This window comes from Silene latifolia, chromosome X, assembly GCF_048544455.1.
Source record: "Silene latifolia isolate original U9 population chromosome X, ASM4854445v1, whole genome shotgun sequence".
In the NCBI taxonomy this organism is placed as follows: Eukaryota; Viridiplantae; Streptophyta; class Magnoliopsida; order Caryophyllales; family Caryophyllaceae; genus Silene; species Silene latifolia.
Window position 1 is genome coordinate 233721697 of NC_133537.1, and position 21411 is coordinate 233743107.

General features: G+C 40.6%; 1 protein-coding gene and 1 non-coding gene across 2 annotated transcripts; both read right to left on the reverse strand.

Moving 5' to 3' along the window:
* Positions 1-4292: 4292 nt before the first annotated feature.
* On the reverse strand, positions 4293-10512 carry LOC141621740 (uncharacterized). Its single transcript, XM_074437999.1, has 7 exons — positions 10427-10512; positions 5864-6073; positions 5636-5762; positions 5417-5546; positions 5150-5309; positions 4916-5033; positions 4293-4811 (listed from the first exon to the last, which is right to left on the reverse strand). Exons 2-5 carry the CDS (start codon positions 5974-5976, stop codon positions 5203-5205), a joined length of 477 nt encoding a protein of 158 aa, XP_074294100.1. The 5' UTR covers positions 5977-6073; positions 10427-10512; the 3' UTR covers positions 4293-4811; positions 4916-5033; positions 5150-5202.
* Positions 10513-14438: 3926 nt separating this feature from the next.
* On the reverse strand, positions 14439-14545 carry LOC141624775 (small nucleolar RNA R71). Its single transcript, XR_012534580.1, has one exon. It is a non-coding gene; the product is annotated as a small nucleolar RNA R71 (small nucleolar RNA).
* Positions 14546-21411: the final 6866 nt, after the last annotated feature.

Below are 21411 nucleotides of genomic sequence, written 5' to 3' on the forward strand. Positions count from 1 at the left end.
ATGTAGTAGATGGCTCGTTCTTCGCCGTCGACTGTTTGTGCTAGCATTGCTCCCATGGCTGTGTCGGTAACAGTCAAGTATAGGGATAACGGAATCCCTGGTTGAGGTGGCATGAGGACAGGAGGCTTGGATAGGATTTCCTTTATCCTGTCGAAGGCTTTTTTACAGTCATCGTCCCAATCGGTATGATCGGAGGCGCGAAGCTTCTTGAATATTGGTTCACAAATCATGCTGAGCTTGGCAATGAAACGGCTGATGTATTGGACCTGAACGAGAAATCCCCGAATCTCCTTCTCGTTCTTAGGCCGTGGCATTTGCTGGAGGGCTTTAATTTTGGTTGGATCAATCTCAATGCCTCTTTTGCTGATGACATATCCCAAGAGTTTTCCGGAGGTGACCCCGAATGCACACTTCTGAGGATTTAGTCTCATGTTATATTTCCGCAGACGAGCGAAGGATCTCCGAAGAGCACCGATGTGGCCGTCCCGTTCTCTTGACTTGACGATCATATTATCGACATATACCTCTACCTCCTTGTGCATCATATCATGTAGGAGAGTGGTAGCGGTTCTTTGATAGGTTGCTCCGGCGTTGATGAGACCGAAAGGCATGACCATGTAGCAATATGTACTCCACTCCGTAGTGAATGCAGTCTTGTGTATGTCTTCCTGAGCCATTTTAATCGGGTTGTACCCAGCATACCCGTCCATGAATGATAGGAGGGCGTGCTCGGCAGTATTGTCCACCAGAATGTCAACATGTGGCAAAGGGGAGTCGTCATTTGGACTCGCCTTGTTCAGATCCCTGAAGTCGACGTAAACCCGAATTCTTCCGTCTTTCTTTGGTACAGGCACAATGTTGGCCACCCAGTCAGAATATTCAGAAACTTTGATGAAACCAGCCTTGAACTGTTTATCCACTTCTTCCTTGATTTTCAGGGCCCATTCAGGACGCATCCGACGCAGCTCCTGCTTCACGGGTTTAGCTCCGGGTTTAATGGGTATCCGGTGCTCCGCAATTTCCCTGTCAATCCCAGGCATATCTCTATTGGACCAGGCGAATACATCTTTGTATTCGTGGAGGAGGTCAGTGAACTGTTGTCTTTCCGAGGGGTCCAGGGTTGTCCCTATCATAAGTTCTTAAGGTGTGTTATCGGTTCTTACGTTAATAGGTTCGGTCTCCTCAATGACAGGGGTTCTGGTTTCCCGTTTGTCAAGTTCTTTGGCTAAGTGAGGCGGGTAGTCACTCAGGTCAAATTCCTCATAGTCATTCAGAATTGCATTGCAGTTAAATTGAGACAAGTCGTAAGCAAACTTAGCGTTCATTAAGTTGACTCGAGCGAAAAGCTCGGAGAGGATAGACATCTAATGATTAGTCAGAGGCGACACAGCTGAGGAGGTGGCCCCTGGAACAGGCTCCAGGTTGTCTGCTTTCATGGGAGTGGGGGTGACCCTAGTAGACTTAGCCTCTGAATCAGCCACGACTTTGTGATTAAACAGCGGGAAGGGGACCTTGACTGGGACATCAAGAGTTTTAGGAGCTATGACAGACTCTGACTCTGACTCAGACTCAGATTCAGATTCTTCTTCACTTCCCTCTTTGAACATAGGACCTTCTCCAGTTGTGATCTTGAGAATACGGCCTCGGCGATCGGTCCACTTGCTGGTCTTCCTCCAGCCTTGTGCAGCTTTCTCTGGGTCAGTGTCGGAGATCAAGGCGGTCAGGTCAAACTGGTTGTCCTTCAGGGCGATGTTGATGATTTCCTCATAGTCGAGGTGCTTGATGTTATCCTCTCCAAAGAGGAGGGTGACAGCTTGTCCATCGAGGCATGACGACGGCTTAGACTCGGTTGATGCAGCTTCGGTGTTGTCGGGGTTGAAATAGCAGTCTTGGAAGACTTCCACACTCGGGTACCTAGTCTTGGCCACAGAGTCATAGATCGGCTCCAGAAAGCCATGATAGAGCTCAGACTCTCCCTCGGAGACAAAGTATCCATTGAGAGTCAGATGATAGGGACGGAGGTATACCCCGTGCTTCTTGCGTTTTCGAACTAGGAGGTTCATCTCCTGGATATCTTCATCGGTAGGTTCATAGCCCAGTCCGAAGGGGATGTTGAGGTCCTTAGCCTGTTTCAAGGGAGGTAAGGTGCTCTTCAGTGGATTGAGGGGCAGACCCAGGAAGTAACCCTGGCGCATCATGATGCGGTTGACTGTGAGGTTGACAAACGGGTCATAATCAAAGGGTGTTGATTCATCAGTTATGGCGTTCATGGCTTGGAATTCCCACATTTCATTATCATCCTCCTCAATGGCTTGGGAGGCTATTCCCTTTCTCATGACGGCTTTGATCGGGGAAGCCGGAACCGTGATCGTTTTCCCGTTGAAGGGGACCCTAATTTTCTGGTGGAGAGTTGAGGTAACTGCCTTGACGGCGTGAATCCAGGGGCGTCCCAGGAGCATATTGAAGGAGGCGTCTATGTCGACCACCTGAAAACTGGTTTGCCTTTCTAGTGGTCTGGTTGCGACAGTTAGAGTGATAAGCTCTACGACCTTGAGACGAGTATCGTCGTAGGTGCGCACTCCTTGATTTGTCGGGATCAAGTCAGCTTCCTTAATACCAAATTTGTGAGCCGTCTTGAGGGGAATGACATTCACTACGGAGCCGTCATCCACAAGGACCATGGGCACAATCTTCTTGAGACATTGTACGGTAATGTACAGGGCAAGATTATGATTGGCTACGAAGGGAGGGATGTCCTCGTCAGAGAAGACGACCGGGTTGTACAAGTCAGGGGCGTCCTTGTCATGTGTGACACTATTTCTTCAGGGCAGGAGGTGGGGGCACAGTTAATTTTTCCAAGGCCTGTAGCAAAGCTTGTCGATGCTCAAAGGATGTCGCGATCAATTCCCTAATTGCGATTTCGGCTTTTGTCTTCTGGAGCTGTTTGAGGATCGAATGCTCGGGTGCCTTTGGTTGAGTGCCCATGTCCGGGACGACTTGGTCATTCGTTGTTGGAACGACCGTTGGATTGTTCGGGTTCTGATAGGGGCGTTCGGATCGGGTAAGGTGACCGATTTCCTTCGCTTGCTTCCCTGGGACGATATAGACATCCTCAAAATCATCTCTCCAGATGCCATTAATTTCCGAATTCCGAGGGTCCCTTGGAGGGGTATTCCTCGGTGGGCAGTTTTTGTGAGGGATATTTTCACGAGGGTGATTTTTGCGAGGGTGATTTTTGCGAGGGTAGTTATTGTGAGGCTGATTATTGTGGGGGTGATTATCATGAGGTGCATGCCATAATGGTCGCGGGAGTAATCCATCCTGGTGAGGGTAGTTTTGGGCGCTCGGGGGACTCTCCCTCGGGCATGGTGGTGGAGGATTGAAGATAAGTTGACGTTAGGCATCGTCAAGTCGGGTGATCCTTTCGGAGAGACTGGCTATATCTTCCTCGACTTGTTGGAACATGGCAAGCATAGTGGCGGCACTGAACACAAATACCCCATCCGAGGGATCTTTCTCCAAGGCATTCACTTCGTCATCAACTGGCAGGATGAGGTGTGAGCAGTCCACGGTCGGCTCATCGTTGGAGATAGCGTGGATTCCCAGAGGGTTTGTTTTGTTGTTTGGCTTAGTTGGCGGGGGTAAAGGCAATTCCCCTTTCTCAATCATGTCTTGGATGATGTGTTTAAGTTTGAAGCAGATTTCCATATAATGCCACTACAAAAAGAATTAAAACAGGCGACTGATTTTGGCGACTGAAATCAGTCGCCAAAATCAATTTGGCGACTGAAATCAGTCGCCAAACGTCAGTCGCGGACCTTAGTCGCCTTTTTTAGCTTTGGCGACTAAAGTCGGTCGCCAAATTTAGCGACTGACAAATCAGTCGCCAAATACCAAAAATGGCGACTGAAAGGGTAGTCGCCAATTTGGCGACTGATGCCAAGGTAGTCGCCAAAATGGCGACTGAAATGCAGTCGCCAAATGCTGGTTCAGTCGCCATTTTTGGGTGACGTAGCCAATTTGACTGAGGCAATTTGGCGATTATTACTGATTTGGCGACTACATTTCGCGCCATTTTGGCGACTACCTTATTATCAGTCGCCAAATTGGCGACTGACTTGCAGTCGCCAAATCGTAATCAATCGCCAAAGCTACTTGTAAGTTTTGGTGGATTTTTTCGTTTTCATTGCTAGCCAAAAATTTACAACCTGCATACAAACCGATGTTCCACAACACCATACATCCCATTTCAACACACACAACACCATACATTTCAACCCAACACCTCCCAATTTCTCAAACTTCATTTCATATATTGAAAATGAAAGTTTTACAAGCTAAACTATTCTAAATGTTCAAGTCTAAATGTTCAAGTCTTACAAGCTTACATGCTAAAATCATCTTACTTGGAAGCCAACACCGGCTCCACTCCCCCCATGTGGACCATGCGGATCATTTGGATCGTAGTTGGATCTATGTCCGGGGTTACAACCTTGCCACCAATCCTCAAACATTTCCATTCTTTCCTTCATTTTCCGGAATTCTTCATCACGTTTGGCAAGTTCTTCATCACGTTTGGCATCACGTTCATCACGCTCTCTTATTTGACTTTGAAGTTGACTAATAATTCCCGGTTGATACGTGTTGCTGGGAATTGTTGAAGTCGATCTCCTACGCGTTTTCTCATAGAAAGCCGGTGTTGAACTTCCGGTACCATACACATTCCCTTTCTTGAAGCCATCCACCAACTTATACCATATGTCATTATCCGGAGTTTCTGGATTGGCGGCTTTTTCTTGTTCAAATGCTTCCTACAATATTAAACAAATGGTTGTAAGTTAATATGGTAACCACCTTATATACGACATTTTAAAAGAGAGTAAATTAACAAAAATTAAGTGTTACGGAAACTTACATATAATTGCTTGTCTTTTGGCTTAGTCCAAATTCTAACCCCTTTGTGGTCAACCCTGGAATGCGTGTCCAGAAACAGTTCTGGTACCGACGCAATCGGCCGTGACTTCTTCTTTCCTCTCGAATGAAAAAAAAAAAAAAACATACATGTTAGAAAATCAACAAAAAATGTAACATAAAATAAACATGTTGCATTGAAAACAAAAAAAAAGTGTGAAATAATGGACAAACTTACCCCCAACATACGATTCCAGAACGATCGTGAACCCGCGAAATGAGTAGGCTCGTTCACGGCGTCTTCCTTTCCTCCTCTTTTGTTGAGGGATGCTTGCTTAGACTTCTTCCTCGAAAAGCGGGAGTTTTGGTATGCTTTATTAAGCCTTCATACTTGTCACCTGCAATTACACATATGAAATCATAACTAATAAGTTACTGATATTATTTATAATATAAGAGAGTATATACTAATTAATACAAATAACAAAACAAGTTAATTAAATACCTTTCATGTGCTCTGGTTCCTTTGGGCGCCTAACTACCTTCCAAATCACGTCCCGATATCGTCGAGTACCGACTTCCTCGTACCTGATACGGACATTCCGTTCTTGAGACGGTGACCAAGCATATGATTGCTACAAAAAAAAAGCGACAAAATTTCATATTAGTATTTATAAAAGTATAACCTTGGTTATTAAAACAAAGAATTACGGAAAATATGTACCCGAAAGTTATTGAACCACGCATCTCTTTGTGCTTGAGAAGCTTGTGTCCACGATGTAGGAATTGGACCCACGAAATTAGTCTTCGTGCTTTTCGTGACACCTCGTATCACGCAATCGTCCATAAACCTGCATTTATTTTGAACATGTAAAATTACAAACAATTATTATTTTAAAAAAAAAAATACAAAAAAAAACAAAATAGTAGACTAATAAAGAATAAACCTTACCATAATCCCGCCGGCTCAAGAATCATCTTATGATCCGAAGTGTACCGTATCGGCACCCGTGGCTCGTCGGTAGCGTCAGTCTCCTCACCGTCACCGTCACCGTCTGTCTGCATCGGATCCTCCTGCACAAACTCCTCCTCCAGCTCCGGACGCGTACTCTGTCCTCCTCCTGAGCCGCCTCCACGCTTCCTACCTCGACTGCTCCACCATCTCAGAATACAAATAAAAATTAACACAAATAATGATAAATGAAAATTATACAGACTTCTAAATTTTAATAATTTACTCTTGAGCAATACAAAATTATACCAATTTAATCATCTTCATCTTCAAACCCCTCGTCCTCATCCTCATCCTCTTCCTCATCGTCATCATCATCATCATAATCATCTTCATCTCCAAACCCCTCGTCCTTCCTCCTTTTCTCCTCCTCCCTTCTCCTCCTCACCTCATCTTCCCCCCTCCTCTCCTCCTCTTCTTCCCTTCTCTCCTCCTCCTCCTCCGCCTCATCATCCTCCCCCGGCAGTCTCTCTTCCACATCATAAAATTCTTCCTCTTCCATGTCTTCACCATCTTTATTCTCATGCTCATAGTTGATTTCATCGGGTGGAGACAAAAGCGTTTCATTTGAAACGTTTTCTTCTTGAAAAAAGTTGTATCAACTTGTGACCGTGCCTTCGTCTTAAAGATTGCACACCACGCATTTTGATTTCTATCATTTGTTGTGCTTGGATAAGTAGCAAAATACACTTGATGAGCCTGATGTGCAAGTATAAATGGATCATACTTAGAGTATGTTCTAGTACGATTCACTTCTACAAGCTTGTATTGTTCATGTACTCTCATTCCAAATGCAGAATTATCCTTCCAGTCAACCTTGAATAAGACAGTTTTATAAGCTCGGTCACGTCCACTATAACTAATTTCAAAGATATCTTCAACTATACCATAGTATTCGTTGTCATCAAGAGAAGAAATAGTAACCCCCCAATTGCACCTAGCCTTAGCTTTACCGTGGTTGAATGTTTGAAAATTAAACCCATTAACCGAGTATCGATTCCACGTTCTTACCATTTTTGAAGGACCAAAAGCCAAACTTCTTATCAAATCATCTTGAATATTCAACTCAATTACATGTTTCTAAAACCATGATGGAAATTGGTCCTCATGTTTGTCCCAAACATCATCCTTACTTATATTAGGATTCCTCTGAATGAAATCATTAACAAACCGTGTTTCGTATGGCTCCAAGAGGTCACAATTAGATAGCACGTAAAGGTGGGCACGATTATACTCTTTATCATCCAAATATCGTGTTTGCCCCTTTGATGAACACCCTTCATCATCTTGAGTTTGAAAAAATTCGGGTAAACTTCCGTCTACTTCATCCGGTTTCTCAACATTCAAGTTTTTTGCTTTGGTTTCTATATGTTTTTCAAAGTAAAGAGAACAAAAGTTTGCAATCTCTTCCGTTAAATAAGCATTGCATATAGAACCTTCCACCCTAGCTTTATTACCAATTTTTTTCTTCAAATGATTAAGAAACCTATAAAAGTTAATGATGAGTTTTATTAATAATAAAGTTAACATATAATAAATAGATTAGTTATTATTATTAATTTTAATTTAAAAGTAGCTAGATTATCTTAATTACCTTTCAAATGGATACATCCACCTATATTTGACGGGTCCCCCAACTTTGGCTTCATATGGCAAATGAACCGGTAGATGCTCCATGGAGTTAAAAAATGCAGGAGGAAAGATCATTTCAAGCTTACACAATATCTGTGGTATTTGCTCTTCCGCATTTAATCATGTCATCAACACATATTGAAGAGGCACATAAATCTCGGAAGAATTGACTAATCTCAACAACTGCATTCCAAACGTTTGTCGGCACGAGGTGTTTCAAAGCAACGGGTAATAATCGCTCCATGAATACATGACAATCATGACTTTTCAAGCCTTGCAACTTCAGCTTCTTAAGATCAACACATCGACTAAAATCTGATGCATACCCATCAGGAAACTTCAAATTTTGTAACCACTCACACAATACTTTTCTCTTAGCTTTGTCGAGAGTGAAAATGGATGTTGGCTTAGACCCGTCGTCGCGAATGTGTAATTTGGGACGATGACAAAATTTCTGCAAATCTTTTCTAGAAGCAATGCTATCACATTTTTCACCTTCTACATCCATGATCATGTCAATTAGTTGCTCAAAGAAATTCTTTTCTATGTGCATTACATCCAAATTATGTCTTATCAACATTGTCTTCCAATAAGGAAGGTCCCAAAGAATGCTTCTTTTAAACCAACCGTTTTTCTGCTTTTTCAATTCTTTAAATTCTTCCTCGGTACCATCAATAGGGGATGGTAAATCACATACCGTCTTCCATATCTCATCCCCAGGCACTCGTTTCGGAGGGGCATCAAGCACCTCTTTACCTTTTGTGAAAGCTTTCTTGTTCTTCCTATGTGGATTTCCCTCTCGTAAGAAGCATCTATGACAATCAAACCAGCTTATTTTCTTGCTATTGGGAAGCCAAAATGCTTTACTTTCCTCCATGCAACAAGGACATGCTTTTTGTCCTTGTGTAGTCCACCCGTATAGCATACCATAGGCGGGAAAATCATTTATTGTCCACAAAAGGGAAGCTTTAAGTTGAAAATTTTGTTTTTTAGACACATCATAAGTTTCCACCCCAACTTCCCACAAATACTTCAACTCCTCCACCAATGGTTGTAAATAAACATCCAAATTACGTTTCGGGCTTTTTGGTCCGGGAACAATAAGTGACAAGAAGATAAATGGTCTTTTCATACATAACCAAGGTGGTAAGTTGTATGGTGTGACCATAACGGGCCAACAAGAATACTTCCTCCCAAAATTACCGAAAGGATCAAATCCATCCGTACACAAGCCAAGTCGTACATTGCGGGGTTCCTTGGCAAAATCAGGATACATCTGATCAAATCGTTTCCATTCTTCCCCATCACTAGGATGACTCATCTTCCCCGGAGCACGTGGGTTTTCTTTGTGCCATCTCATTTGTTCGGCAATGTTTTTGGTGGCATAGATTCTTTGAAGTCTTGGTGCGAGAGGAAAGTAAAACAATTGGTTACATGCTATTGGTTTCTTACTCTTTTTGGCCCTCTTACTACCGTTGCCTTTTTTCAACACCAAAACTGTATCTCCTTCACTTGTCTCATATCTATCCGCCCCACAACCTTTACATTTGTCAAGCAAAGCATCATCTTTCCAAAATAGCATACATCCTTCGGACATGCATCAATCTTTTCATGCGGTAATCAAGACCTTTAACTACTTTTTTGGTAGTGTAGAAACTTCGGGTCATGATATTATCATCCGGGAAAGATTCCTCAAGGAACGAGGCAATGCCATCAACAAAGAACAAATGGCATATTGAACTCACATTTCAAGGTAATTAGCCTAGAAGCGGCTTGTAACAATGTCATTCCGCTTCCTTCATACAAGGGTTTTTCTGAGGCTTTTAACATGTCAAGAAAGGCTTTTGCTTGTGGGTGTGGCGGTTGTTCTTCTGAAATAGTTGTATGGTCATCACTATTAAAAATAGTGGAATCCATAGCATCAACAACCATCTCTCTATATGGGTTCTCATCATTTTGTATTTGTTGGGTGTGAGTTTGTTCATGAATTGGAGAATATGCTTCTCCATGTGAAATCCAATTGTAATAATTTGGCTTAAACCCGTTTATAATGAGATGTTCTTCTACTACAATGTCAAGCTGGTATTTCAGGTTTTTGCATTTGGCACAAGGGCACCTAAGTTTTTTGTCTACCAAGTCATATTCATCTTGTTGTTTAGCAAATTCAATAAACTCGCTAACACCCTTTATAAATCTAGCGGTAGGACGTCTTTTCTTATTGGAATGGTCTAATCTTCCTTCATACATCCATGAACGTTCCAATCTCTTCATTTTAATCTAAAGAAGACCCCAAAGAAATTTAAACATTTTTAAAAAATAACAATAATATTAAATACAAAATTTAAACATTATACTCCACATTATACAATAAACATATGAAAACAATATATAAATATTGTCAATAAGTAATCCATCTTCGAATGGGGTCCTTATCACTCCAACCTAAACCCGTCAATGTACGTTTCAAGTCACTAGCAAACACACTTGTAATTTATTAATGAGGAAAAATTCGGCAAAATTCCCTTGATTCTCCAAATACACATATACATGTATTCGGAGAACATTAAAGGGATCGCCACCAAACTCATTCCTCATTAATAAATCACAAGTACGTGTTTACTACCTAAATGACTTGAAACGTACAAAGACAGTCCCAAAATGGGGACTATTCAAGAATTACTCCTAATGAGTAATTCTTGAACGGGTACTAAGTCAACATCAAATCAAACAACAACACAATCAAGTACTAAATTAATTAAGTCAATCAATAGCCCAATTCAACCACATAGTAAAGGCTTCTATCCTAAAGTCCGTAACATAATTTGAACTAAAATTAGTAAATTTAAAAAGTAACTGGTAAGAAGAGGTTACCTAATCAAGTAAAAGCAAAAATGAAAAGAAAACAAGAAGCAACAACTACCAGCGTGCGGTGGTGCCTAGCAACATGGGACAACCCCCAAAAGAGAAACGAAAAACAAAAATAACAAGGTTATTCTACCTCAATTCATCAATAACATGAATTATCAAACTAAATTTATCAAAATCAAGTCCTAAAGAAGGTTCTACTTAGCTAATAGATAATTTCTCTTAATCCAAAAGACGGTTCCACTTAGCTAATTCCATTAATGCAAAGGACGGTTTCACTTAGCTTAACATTAATAATAATAAGGCGGTTTAATTAGTAATAATAATAATAATACTAATACTAATAATAATACTAATACTAATAATAATAACAATAATAATAATAATACTAATACTAATAATAATACTAATACTAATAATAATAACAATAATAATAATAATACTAATACTAATAATAATACTAATACTAATACTAAACCCTTCCCCCACCGCCACCACCCACGGCCACCCTTCCCCCACCGCCACCCTTCCCCCACCGCCACCCTTCCCCCACGGCCGACCAAACCCCCACCCATAACCCTAAACCTAAACACAAACCCCCTTAATCATTCCATTTTAATTCAAACACAAATTAAACTAAATCTAACTACAAATTAATCTAACATACTAACTACAAATAAATCTAACAAACTAACCACAAATTAATCAAACTAACTACAAATTAATCTAACAAATTAAACAAATTAAACTGAAATTAAACAAAAAAAAACTAACCTAATTAAAGAGAGTGATGGAGGCAATGAGAACGGTGGTCACGGTGGTGGAAGTGGTGGAAGTGGTGGTGTGGTTGTGTGGTTGTTGTCGTTGCCGCCGCCCGCTTCCTCTCTCTCTCTTTTTTTTTTTTTTTTTTTTTTTTTTTGTTTCGAAAGAGTAAAGCAGAGAGAGAGACCGACCGTTTTCTATAAAAAAAATTGGCGATCGAAGAGCCATTTGGCGATCGCATTTCGCCGCCAAATTTGGCGATCGCACATATATCCGTCGCCAAATTTTAATACTCGGTCGCCAAATTGATTCCCTTTTTAAAAATTGACAGCCTGGTTTCTACTTACAAAATTGGCGACTGATTGTCAATTTGGCGACTGAGTTTCAGTCGCCAAATTGGCGACTATATCTAATTCAGTCGCCAAATTGAAAGTTTCAGTCGCCAAGTTTGATTCCTTTTTTGAAAAAGTCAGTCGCCATATTGGCGACTAATTTCAGTCGCCAATTTAAAAATCAGTCGCCAATTTGGCGACTACTTATTTCAGTCGCCAAATTTCGGTCGCCTGTTTCAGATTTTCTTGTAGTGTGCCCTTTCCCTTGATGGTACTGACAAAAGGCATTAGGGTTCCAGAAGCGGGATTTCTTAGCATCGGTCGGATCCGGGGTGGGTCCGATTGGTTGTAACTTCTCCTGGTCCATGAGCCTCTTCAGGGCACTTGCATAAGTTGACCCTATATTAGTGAACACTCTCTGGGGGTGATGTGACCATAATTTGAACATATTTAGCCCCCGAATTAGCCTTGTTCCCATGCTTTTTAGTGCATATTTGGGTAATTTATTGTCTTTAGTCCTTTGTTTTGCATATTCTTTTAGGTTTTGATCCCTTGGTAGGAAAGTAGTTCAAACCTTGTATTTTCATGGCAAAATGGAGCTAAATTGATTGAATTCAATGACCAAGCATCAAAGAGAAGACAAGACTAGAAGGCCTTTGTACATACTATAGTAGCTGGGCAATGATGAGAAAAGATCATTGCATCCCCGAGGAAATCCTCAAGGATTTTATGAAGAGAAAGGAAGAAAAGAAGAAAGGAACAAGCTGACAGAGAATCCGAGCGGATTGCCCACAATCCGCCAGTCCAAGACAAGCAATCCGAGCGTCTTCCTCACCTGGACGCTCGTCCAAAACCACCACAATCCGCCCGTCCACCCCAAGAATCCGCTCGTCCAAAAGACCCACAACCCGCCCGTCTCGTGCCCTGGACGCTCGGATTGTGTGACAGCTAATCCGTATTCTACTTGTTCAATGAAAGATACGCATATTTTTCAAAGACCGGCGAAAGGGAGACCGGAGTCTCTCTTGAGACCGGCGATTCCTCAAGGACTTAATCGTTATTTAAGCCCTTAGTAAACCCTATTTTATGTACCTAATCCCCACTATAAATACCCCATTAGTCTAATTAGGTTATCATGTTCTTCTTAGCAATCTTTAGTGTAGTTTATATCAATCAAATCTCTCTTTAATCTTGTAATCAACATTTAATCAAGTCTTAATACAAATCCCATTTCCTTAATCTCTCTTTTGTTCATCTTTCATTTTGGGTAATTGAAGATTATTTGGGTTATTATTGGGAGATTGAAAATCTTCCAATCAATCATCAAGTACTTCTATTATTCTTTGCTTTGTTATTGGAATCATTAGTAGGTATAATCCTCTTAATCCCTTTTTAATTATTGTTAATCTTCTTCATTTATTCATCATGTTTTACTTTGTTGGTATGATTGACAACCTTGCTAGCATGTTCAACATGATAATGAGTGAGTAGTTTCCTTAGTTAGGGTTAATGGGTAATTAGGGGAAACCAACATGGGGGATGATTCATGCTTAAATTAATATGTTTTCATAGTTTATTTGCTTGCTTGTTGTGATCTCAACTTATGCACATGTTATGTTTGATGAAATGCAAGCCTATGAATCCTTGCATTTTTTACCCATCACCTATCTTTTCAATGAGACTTGTAACACATAAACCAACTCGAGTCTCATTAGACCATGCATATAGCTGAGTAGGGAAGATTAAGTCGACTTGTAGGTGTTGTACAATCTAATCGATTCCGCTTCGGGACCCAAACTTTTCTAGGATTGTAAGATATAAACCAACTCGATCTAACACAACAATAATTGCTTGCTTATAATTCGAGAATATGTTTGTATGATCAATTCCCATGAATCCCCTATGACCCCATGACACCCTAGTGCCTTTTATCAATTGTTTACATCCCTTTTTAATCATCGTGCTTGTTTATTTTCATTGTTATTTAGTTTAGTGATCTTCTAATTAAAACCCCAAATTGTGACACCCCTAGACACCGCTAGTTGCAATTGAAAATCTCATCTCAATTCCCATCCTTTGGGATCCGACCTTTACTTGCCTCTTTACTAATTGTAGAGTTGTTTGTAGGGTTATAAATTGTGTTTTGGTCTAGGTGCTCCTAACGACAAGTACCGAAAACTAAACCTCCCAAGGGAGTCCGACCAAAAATGGCGCCGTTGCCGGGGACGGTGTTAACTTGATTTAGATTTTCTTAAATTGTTATTAGTTGTGTCTTTCTTTGCCTTGGGGAAGTAAAGCTCCTCAAGGTTTGTTCTAATTATTTTCGAGTTGATTGATATTTTTGCATGTCTAGAAGATCACAAGGTAACTTGTTACCCTTTGATCACGAAATTGAAAGGACTTTGACAAACAATAGAAGACTTGCTAGGAGAACTTTGAGAGGTATTGGTGAGGTTGTAGATATTCAACCAAACACTATTGAGTTCGTCAACCCTTTTGCAAGAGAAGGTTAGGAGAACCCAACACAAAATCCAACACAAAATCAACCCACAATGCCTAAATTTTCATCACATTCCGTACCCACCGAGGAGAACCTACCCAATGGTACTCCCACACCACAACACTTAACCGGAAATTTCATTTCCAAATCCACATTTATCCAATTAGTCGAAAGAAACCAATTTGGGGGGATGCCTAGTGAAGACCCTCACTCTCACATGGAGACTTTTTGTGACTATTGTGATGCGATTTCTCAAACCGGTGTAACTCAAGACCAAATTCGATGGGTCTTATTTTTTTTTTCTTTAATTGGCACCGCAAAACAATGGTTGAAAGGTCTTGATAAGGCTACTCTCGGAATTGACTCTTGGAAGAAATTGGCTCTAGCTTTCTACAAAAAGTTCTACCCACCGGAAAAGACTAACATGCTAAGAGCTCAAATTACGGGCTTTAAGCAAAGAGATGAAGAATCCTTGTATGAAGCTTGGGAGCGATTCAAGGGAATTTGTCGCTCATGTCCTCATCATGGACTTAGCGAGTGGTTCTTGGTACAACAATTTTGGAATGGTCTTTATGAAGACTCAAGAAACATTCTCAACATGGGATCAAATGGTATGTTCACCGAAGTTGACGATAATCAAACTTGGAACAAGATTGAGGAAATGGCGGTCCATAATTCACAATATAGTAGACCTCGCAAGGCTACTAGAGGAGGAAAGCATGAAGTGGACTCTATTACTCAATTGGGTGCTCAACTTAGTGCTCACATTGATACCATCAACTTGAAGTTCGAAAAAGCTATGGCTAGACTTGAAGAAGCCTCAAAATCACCAAAGCACCATGTCAATGCCATGACGGCATCTTCATCAATCCCAAGTGGGATATGTGAGAATTGTGGAACTTTGGGACATGACCAAAGTGAATGTAGGGGAACAAATGAACAAGTGAATGCTTTTCAAGCATACAAGAGTGGTACCCCTTATTCAAATTATTACAATGAAAACACCAAATTTCACCCAAATCTCTCATACAAAAGCCAAAATGTTCAAAACCCACAACCAACATACACCCCACCTCCCATGAGAAACCAAAATCAAAGGCCCTCTTACAACCAAAACCAAGGTTACCAAAATCAAACTCCATACAATCAATAAAATGACCAAGGTTTTGATGTTCAAAAAGCGGTCCTCCAAATGCAAAAGAATCAACAAGAGTTTTTCACTCAAATGCAAAAGGATAGTCAAGCAAAGGAAATCACCATCAACAACATCCTAGCCCACACCAAAATGTTGGAAACCCAATTGACTCAACTAGCATCTTCAAGCTCACAAAGACAAAAGGGGCAATTACCACCTCAAAGTAATCCCACGAGACATGAAACGTTTAGTTCCATTCACTTGAGAAGTGGTACGAGATATGAAGCACCGAAGAAGCAAGTTGAGGATTAAGTTGTGGAAGCTAGTGACAAATAAGAAGTTGTGCAAAACTCCAAGGATGGAGAACCATCAAAAGAAGAAGTTTCAAAGAAAAGTGAAGACAAGGCCAAGGAGAAGGAACCCATTGTGATTAGACTTCCTTTTCCAAGTCGTCAAGCCAATCCCAAATTTGATGACCAACTTGGAAAATTTATGGAAATTGTGAAGAATTTGGAAGTCTCGATTCCTTTCACGGAATTAATCAATCACGTGCCGGCCTATGCAAAGTACATGAAAGACATCCTTACGAAAAAGAAGTCGATCCGGAAGCTTGAGGTTATCGCCTTCACTAAGGTGAGTAGTGCAATCCTTCAAGGGAGTTCACCTCCAAAACTTAAAGATCCGGGAAGCTTCTCAATACCGTGTACCATTGGCAACACCACGATCAACAAAGCCCTATGTGATCTAGGGGCTAGTGTGAGTGTTATGCCGTACTCGGTGAGTAAAAGGTTAGGGATGGGAGAGCTTAAATGCACCAATATCACACTCCAAATGGCCGATAGATCGACGAAGACACCATTAGGGATATGGGAAGATGTTCCCGTAAGAGTTGGGAAATTTTTCATCCCGGTGGACTTTGTCATTGTTGACATGGAAGACGACTCCAATATTCCAATCATTCTAGGAAGTCCTTTCTTACACACCGCGGGTGCGGTAATAGATGTGAAGCATGCAGAGCTCACTCTAGAAGTGGGGGATGAGAGCATAACTTTCAATCTTGACAATACCATGAGAGCTCCCCGTTTGCATGAACCATGTTTTATGGTTGATCATTATAGCCGGAAGGATGATAGGAAGAAGTCGGAATTCCAATGGAAGAAGAAAGGCGATGATGCTCCATCAAAAGAGCAAGGAAACTGTAACAAAGAGAGCTTGAAAAGCTCACCAAAGTCAAGCAATGAAGAAGAGGGCCACATTGGCCAAAACAAGAAAGTGGGAGAGTTGTCTCTATCAACTCAAGAGATTTTTAATGATCAAGTAGACGAAGTTTGTGGTCTATGGGACGATGAGTTTTAAGGGATTTTCAATCCCTACATTGGTAATGCTATCGATCAAGACCAATATGAAGGACAACAAGTGCAAAGATCTATTGAGGATCTTTATCATGATAATGAACAAGCTTTTAACTACTTCTTCAAGGTGTTGAGTAACATCAACAACACCTTGGACATGCCCCATGACATCTCTCTAAGGATGAGAGTTTGGTGGAGTCCTCTCTAAACCACCATTTGTAAATATTTCTAACTCCCTAACTTGCATTTTAATTCTTACATTGCATTTTTGTCATTTTTGGATTTTTATGCCTTGATCAAAATATTTATCATTTTTTAAGAGAAGTGAGGGAGGGACTAATGATTTTATTGATGTGTAGTGCTTTAGCTTAGTGTGGGGATAGCAATTTCCTAGGCTATTCATGCCTTTGTAGTGCCCCTACAATGAAGAACACGGGATTTGAAGAATGAAAATGACACGGGATATACAAGTGCACGGATGGACTTGAATCCGGGTAAACCAGGAGGAATCCGAGCGTTCTTAACGTTAATCCGCTCGTCTTATAGGAATCCGAGCGTCTGTGGAAGAATCCGTCCGTCCAAATGAGCTGCAAAATCAAAAAAATTGGTCTGTTAGAGTATCCGAGCATCCCAGCTGAGAAGACGCTCGTCTGAAAGAATCCGCTCGTCTTTGCAGAAAGACGCTCGTCTTTTTTCCAGTGCAGATTTAGAAAATTCGCTGTAATAGAATCCGCTCGTCTTTAAGGGAATCCGCTCGTCCTGAATTGCAGAATCCGCTCGTCTTCACTGAAAGACGCTCGTCTTTAGGCGAGATTTCCTGAAGCCAAATTGAGCAGAATCCGAGCGTCCCGACAGGAATCCGCTCGTCTTTCCCCTGCAGTTTTTAAAATTTAGGGTGCTTTAAATACCCCTTCCCACATTCATTCATTCATTCATTCAAACATTCAAACACTACCCATAAACCCCAAAAACCCCCAAACCCTCATCCTCTCCATCACAAAAAACAAGATTTCCTCAACCAAATTCAACGAAATAAAATTCAAACTTCCTTACAACAACAATTAATCACTCCTTTTACAATAATAATCAATCCAAGCACCAAAATCTTCAACCTTTGAGTCGATTTTTGAAATACAAAGGCAGATTCTTTCCTCTTAAAATCGATTTGGGTATAATTGGAAATTGAAGATTTTCAATCTTTTCTTGGTATAATCATCAATGGCAAGAACAAAAGGAGCAACAAAGGCACTCAAGGCAAAGGAACTCTCAAAAAGGCAACAATGCCTTCAAGCAAAGAAAGCTTCAATGGCTATGGTGGTTGCTAGTGCAAACTTGGAAGTTCAACAACAACAAGATCCTCCCTTGGAAGCAACAACATCAACAACTCTGGAAATTGCTCAATTACCCAACTATCCGGAGGTAATTTTCATTTCTAACTCTCATAGGGATACATTTGCCAAGTATGCTAAGAAAGCCATTTTGCCCACCAAATTCATATGTGAAGATGCCTTGAACAAATTGGGTGTCCTTGAACAAACAAAAGCCTTCTTCGAAGCCATGGGGTTGGGAAAATTGTTTACTACAAGAGAATTGATATACCCCTACCTTATCTTGGAATTTATAAGTTCATTGAAAGTGACTAAGGTAGAGACTAGAACATACATCGAGTTTCGCCTTGCCAATGTGAATAGGCACATCACCTTTGATGTTTTGAGTAAAGCATTAGGCCTTAGTGATACACCATATTATCATAAGATGCCCGAAAAGTATGACCCCGCTCCTCTTTGGGAGGCAATTTCCGGGAAGAAATTTGTGAGCTTTCATGTTTGTCGCGCTCTATTAGTCCACCATCCGGGCATTAGAGTGTGGCACAAGGTCATCGGGAATACTATAATTGCAAGAAAAGACACTAATCATTTTACCAAACTCGATTGTGTTCTACTTGAGTCGGCCTTAAATGTTGGAAGGGAATTCACTAAGCCTTACAATGCTCTAAGGCTTTTGGTGGAAATATGGCTCAATGTTGATTGTGGTAAAGAAGGCACCGCTTTTATCGTAAATTGAGGTCTAGTTACTCTCTTGGCCAAGCACTTTGACGCAAATTTCAACAAGGATAACACCTATGTGGCGATCAAAGAGGGTCATCTCATTGACATGGACGCCATGATTAACAAGTACAAGTGGTTCAATCATAACTCTCTTGACACCAACTATGGGTGGCTAACCAATGACACTAGATCTTTCACTTTGCCTTCCAAGATATGCCGGTTGAGTGCCCATCGAACAAACTACCTACTTCCACTCTCAAAGGACGCCGAGTACATCATCCGTCAACAAAGGGGCGAAATTGAAGAGCCCTCCTCCTCCATTGTCACACCACCCTATCCATTCAAACATCAAGAGTTCAAACCCGAAGATGTTGAAGTGGGCAATGAATACATGACTCTCCTCATGAGAGAGATGCACAAACAAGCTTATAATGATCGAGTAGATGTATACTTGGCCCAATATCCACCCCTCCTTCATTTAGCTAGGCAAGGACTACTTGATCCTTCATGTCCTTTGCCTAGTTGGGCGGATAGGGAAGTCTTCTTTCCAAGCACATCTAGGGGTGAAAGACCGGGTGAAGATGAGAATGTCGATGATGAGGTTGATGATGATGAGGGTGTTGATGAAGAGGTAGATGATGAGGAAGAAGAGGCTAATGAAGATGATGAAGGAAGTGAGCAAGGAAGTGAAGAGGGGAGTGGAGATAAGTCCGCTTCTATGGAGGAAAATGATGATTTGATGGAGGACTAGCAAGCTTTGGAGGCTCCTACTCTCGTGAGGTTTGTCTACTTCTTTCTTTGTTTTATTTATTTTTATCTTAATCATAGTTTGGAGAGTCCTAGCAACATGAGGACTAACACCTCGGCCACATTGAGGTGTTATTTTATTGTTCCCATTTGAAAAATCCAAAATGACAACATTTAGTTTCATGCATTGCATCTTGTGTGCATGAACTACTCCAAAATTTAAGACATTAGAAATAATGTCTATCTCGGTTTGGGGAAGTACATGCATACGCAACGAGAGGTAATATAAATTACGCTCTCCGTCATAAACAAAAACCCATGCATCATGTAGTGTAGCTTAGTATAGCTTGCATTTAGTAAAGAAATCATGCATCATACTTGCATAATTTCCTATCATTTTGGCCATTGAGGACAATGCCCATATTTGTGTGAGGATGGGAAATTCTAACTTAACTTTTATTCAAAAATCCAAATAAAAATCAAAAATTTCGAAAAAATCAAAAAATTTGAAAAATTTGAAAATCCAATAACAAGTTCATTTCCTTTGTAGTGTAGACTTGTATATATTATGTTTGTCTATCCTTGTTCACATTGATCGACTACGCCACATCCGAGACATGAGGATATTGAAGACCGCATGGTATGATATTTCCAATCCCCTTTTTCTTCTTTATGTTAATGACTATGTGGCTTTATTTTGATTGATGCGGTATAAACAATGTGAATTTAGGACTTGCATTTAGATTATATGGCATATTTGTTGGTAGAATCATTTGCATTAGGATGTATATATGTTAGTTGCATCATGGCATGTAGTTTGCATGTTAGAAACATTATTGTGAAACCGTCTACTTGGGAAGCTTGACAAGTGTATATAGGCCATAGTAGATGCTTTTTCTTCATAAGACTTTGCTTGTTAGAATACTTGTAAAACACCCTAGGATGTGTCATGCTAGTATCCTTTGACCCATGGATTAAGGCCTAGTCAAGAGTACCTTGTGGTGTGATAACTCCTTGGCTACCATTTATTCCAAGGTGACCCTTAAAACCATGAAACCATCATTCATCCATGTTCTACCACATTTTTGTCATCAAAGGGAATGGGCACAAAAAGAAATTAATTTTAGTTCAATGAAATGAAAAGAAAAGGTAAGAAAAAGTTTGGAAAATGCATCAAAAGAAAAGAGGAGTAACAAAAATGAAAACTCCTATGCTTCAAATATAAGGCACCCTCACTACATATGGGGTGACTTTGAAAATGTCCAAAAAGAAAAATGCAAAAAGTTGAAAAGTTGTCAAGTATTGAAATGCCAAAAATCAAAAGAAATGGCAAAAAGAAAGTGTTCTCAAATGTTATATGCCACAAGAAATTGGGGGGAAAAAGAAAAAAAAACAAAAGCAAACTCTCAAGTGAAACTCAAATTCTATTGATCCCTTTAACCATCGTATCCATTTTTGTGCATGGTAGAGAGGGGACGACCCTTCTTCTTGTCTAGGCAAGAGGGGGAATTCCGCGTTCCTCCAGTGTTTCTAACACCATAGGGAGTCTACTCTTGACAAAAGCATTTAACGATTGAGGACAAAGGTACCCTAGCTTGACACAACTTGGAGGTGATTTATTGGTATCTTTCTAGGCTTAGTAGTTTGAAGAAATTGCATCTATGAAGGAGTGTGTACCCTTGAATTGCTTCCCTTGTAGATAATTTCCACCACTTTGATGAGGAAAGTGGATATTCTTTTGTAAATGCATCCATTACTTGATTCTATATGCTTTAATGCTTGGATGTGTCGCCATTTTGGCAAGACCCACCTTGCCTTGCAAGAAGGCATCCTACCTCATGGTTATCTTGTTGTGAGTTGAAGGGGCGGAGTGAGACCCGTTAATTGTCTCATATCGGCTATGCTATTAGGTTAGTTTAAATAACGGTCCTAGTCTTTGTCACCTCTTTACTCGGGACGAGCAAAGGTTCGGTTTGGGGATATTTGATGTGACCATAATTTGAGTAATTTAGCCCCCGAATTAGCCTTGTTCCCATGCTTTTTAGTGCATATTTGGGTCATTTATTGTCTTTAGTCCTTTGTTTTGCATATTCTTTGAGGTTTTGATCCCTTGGT

Bases quoted from the DNA above. Each gene is read 5' to 3' on its own strand.
- LOC141621740 (XM_074437999.1), bottom strand. From the start codon at position 5,976: ATGCAGACAGACGGTGACGGTGACGGTGAGGAGACTGACGCTACCGAC. The intron at 5,763-5,863 runs GTAAGGTTTATT...AAATAAATGCAG, and splicing joins CTTGAGCCGGCGGGATTATG to GTTTATGGACGATTGCGTGA. The intron at 5,310-5,416 runs GTATTTAATTAA...GTGTAATTGCAG, and splicing joins GGAACCAGAGCACATGAAAG to GTGACAAGTATGAAGGCTTA.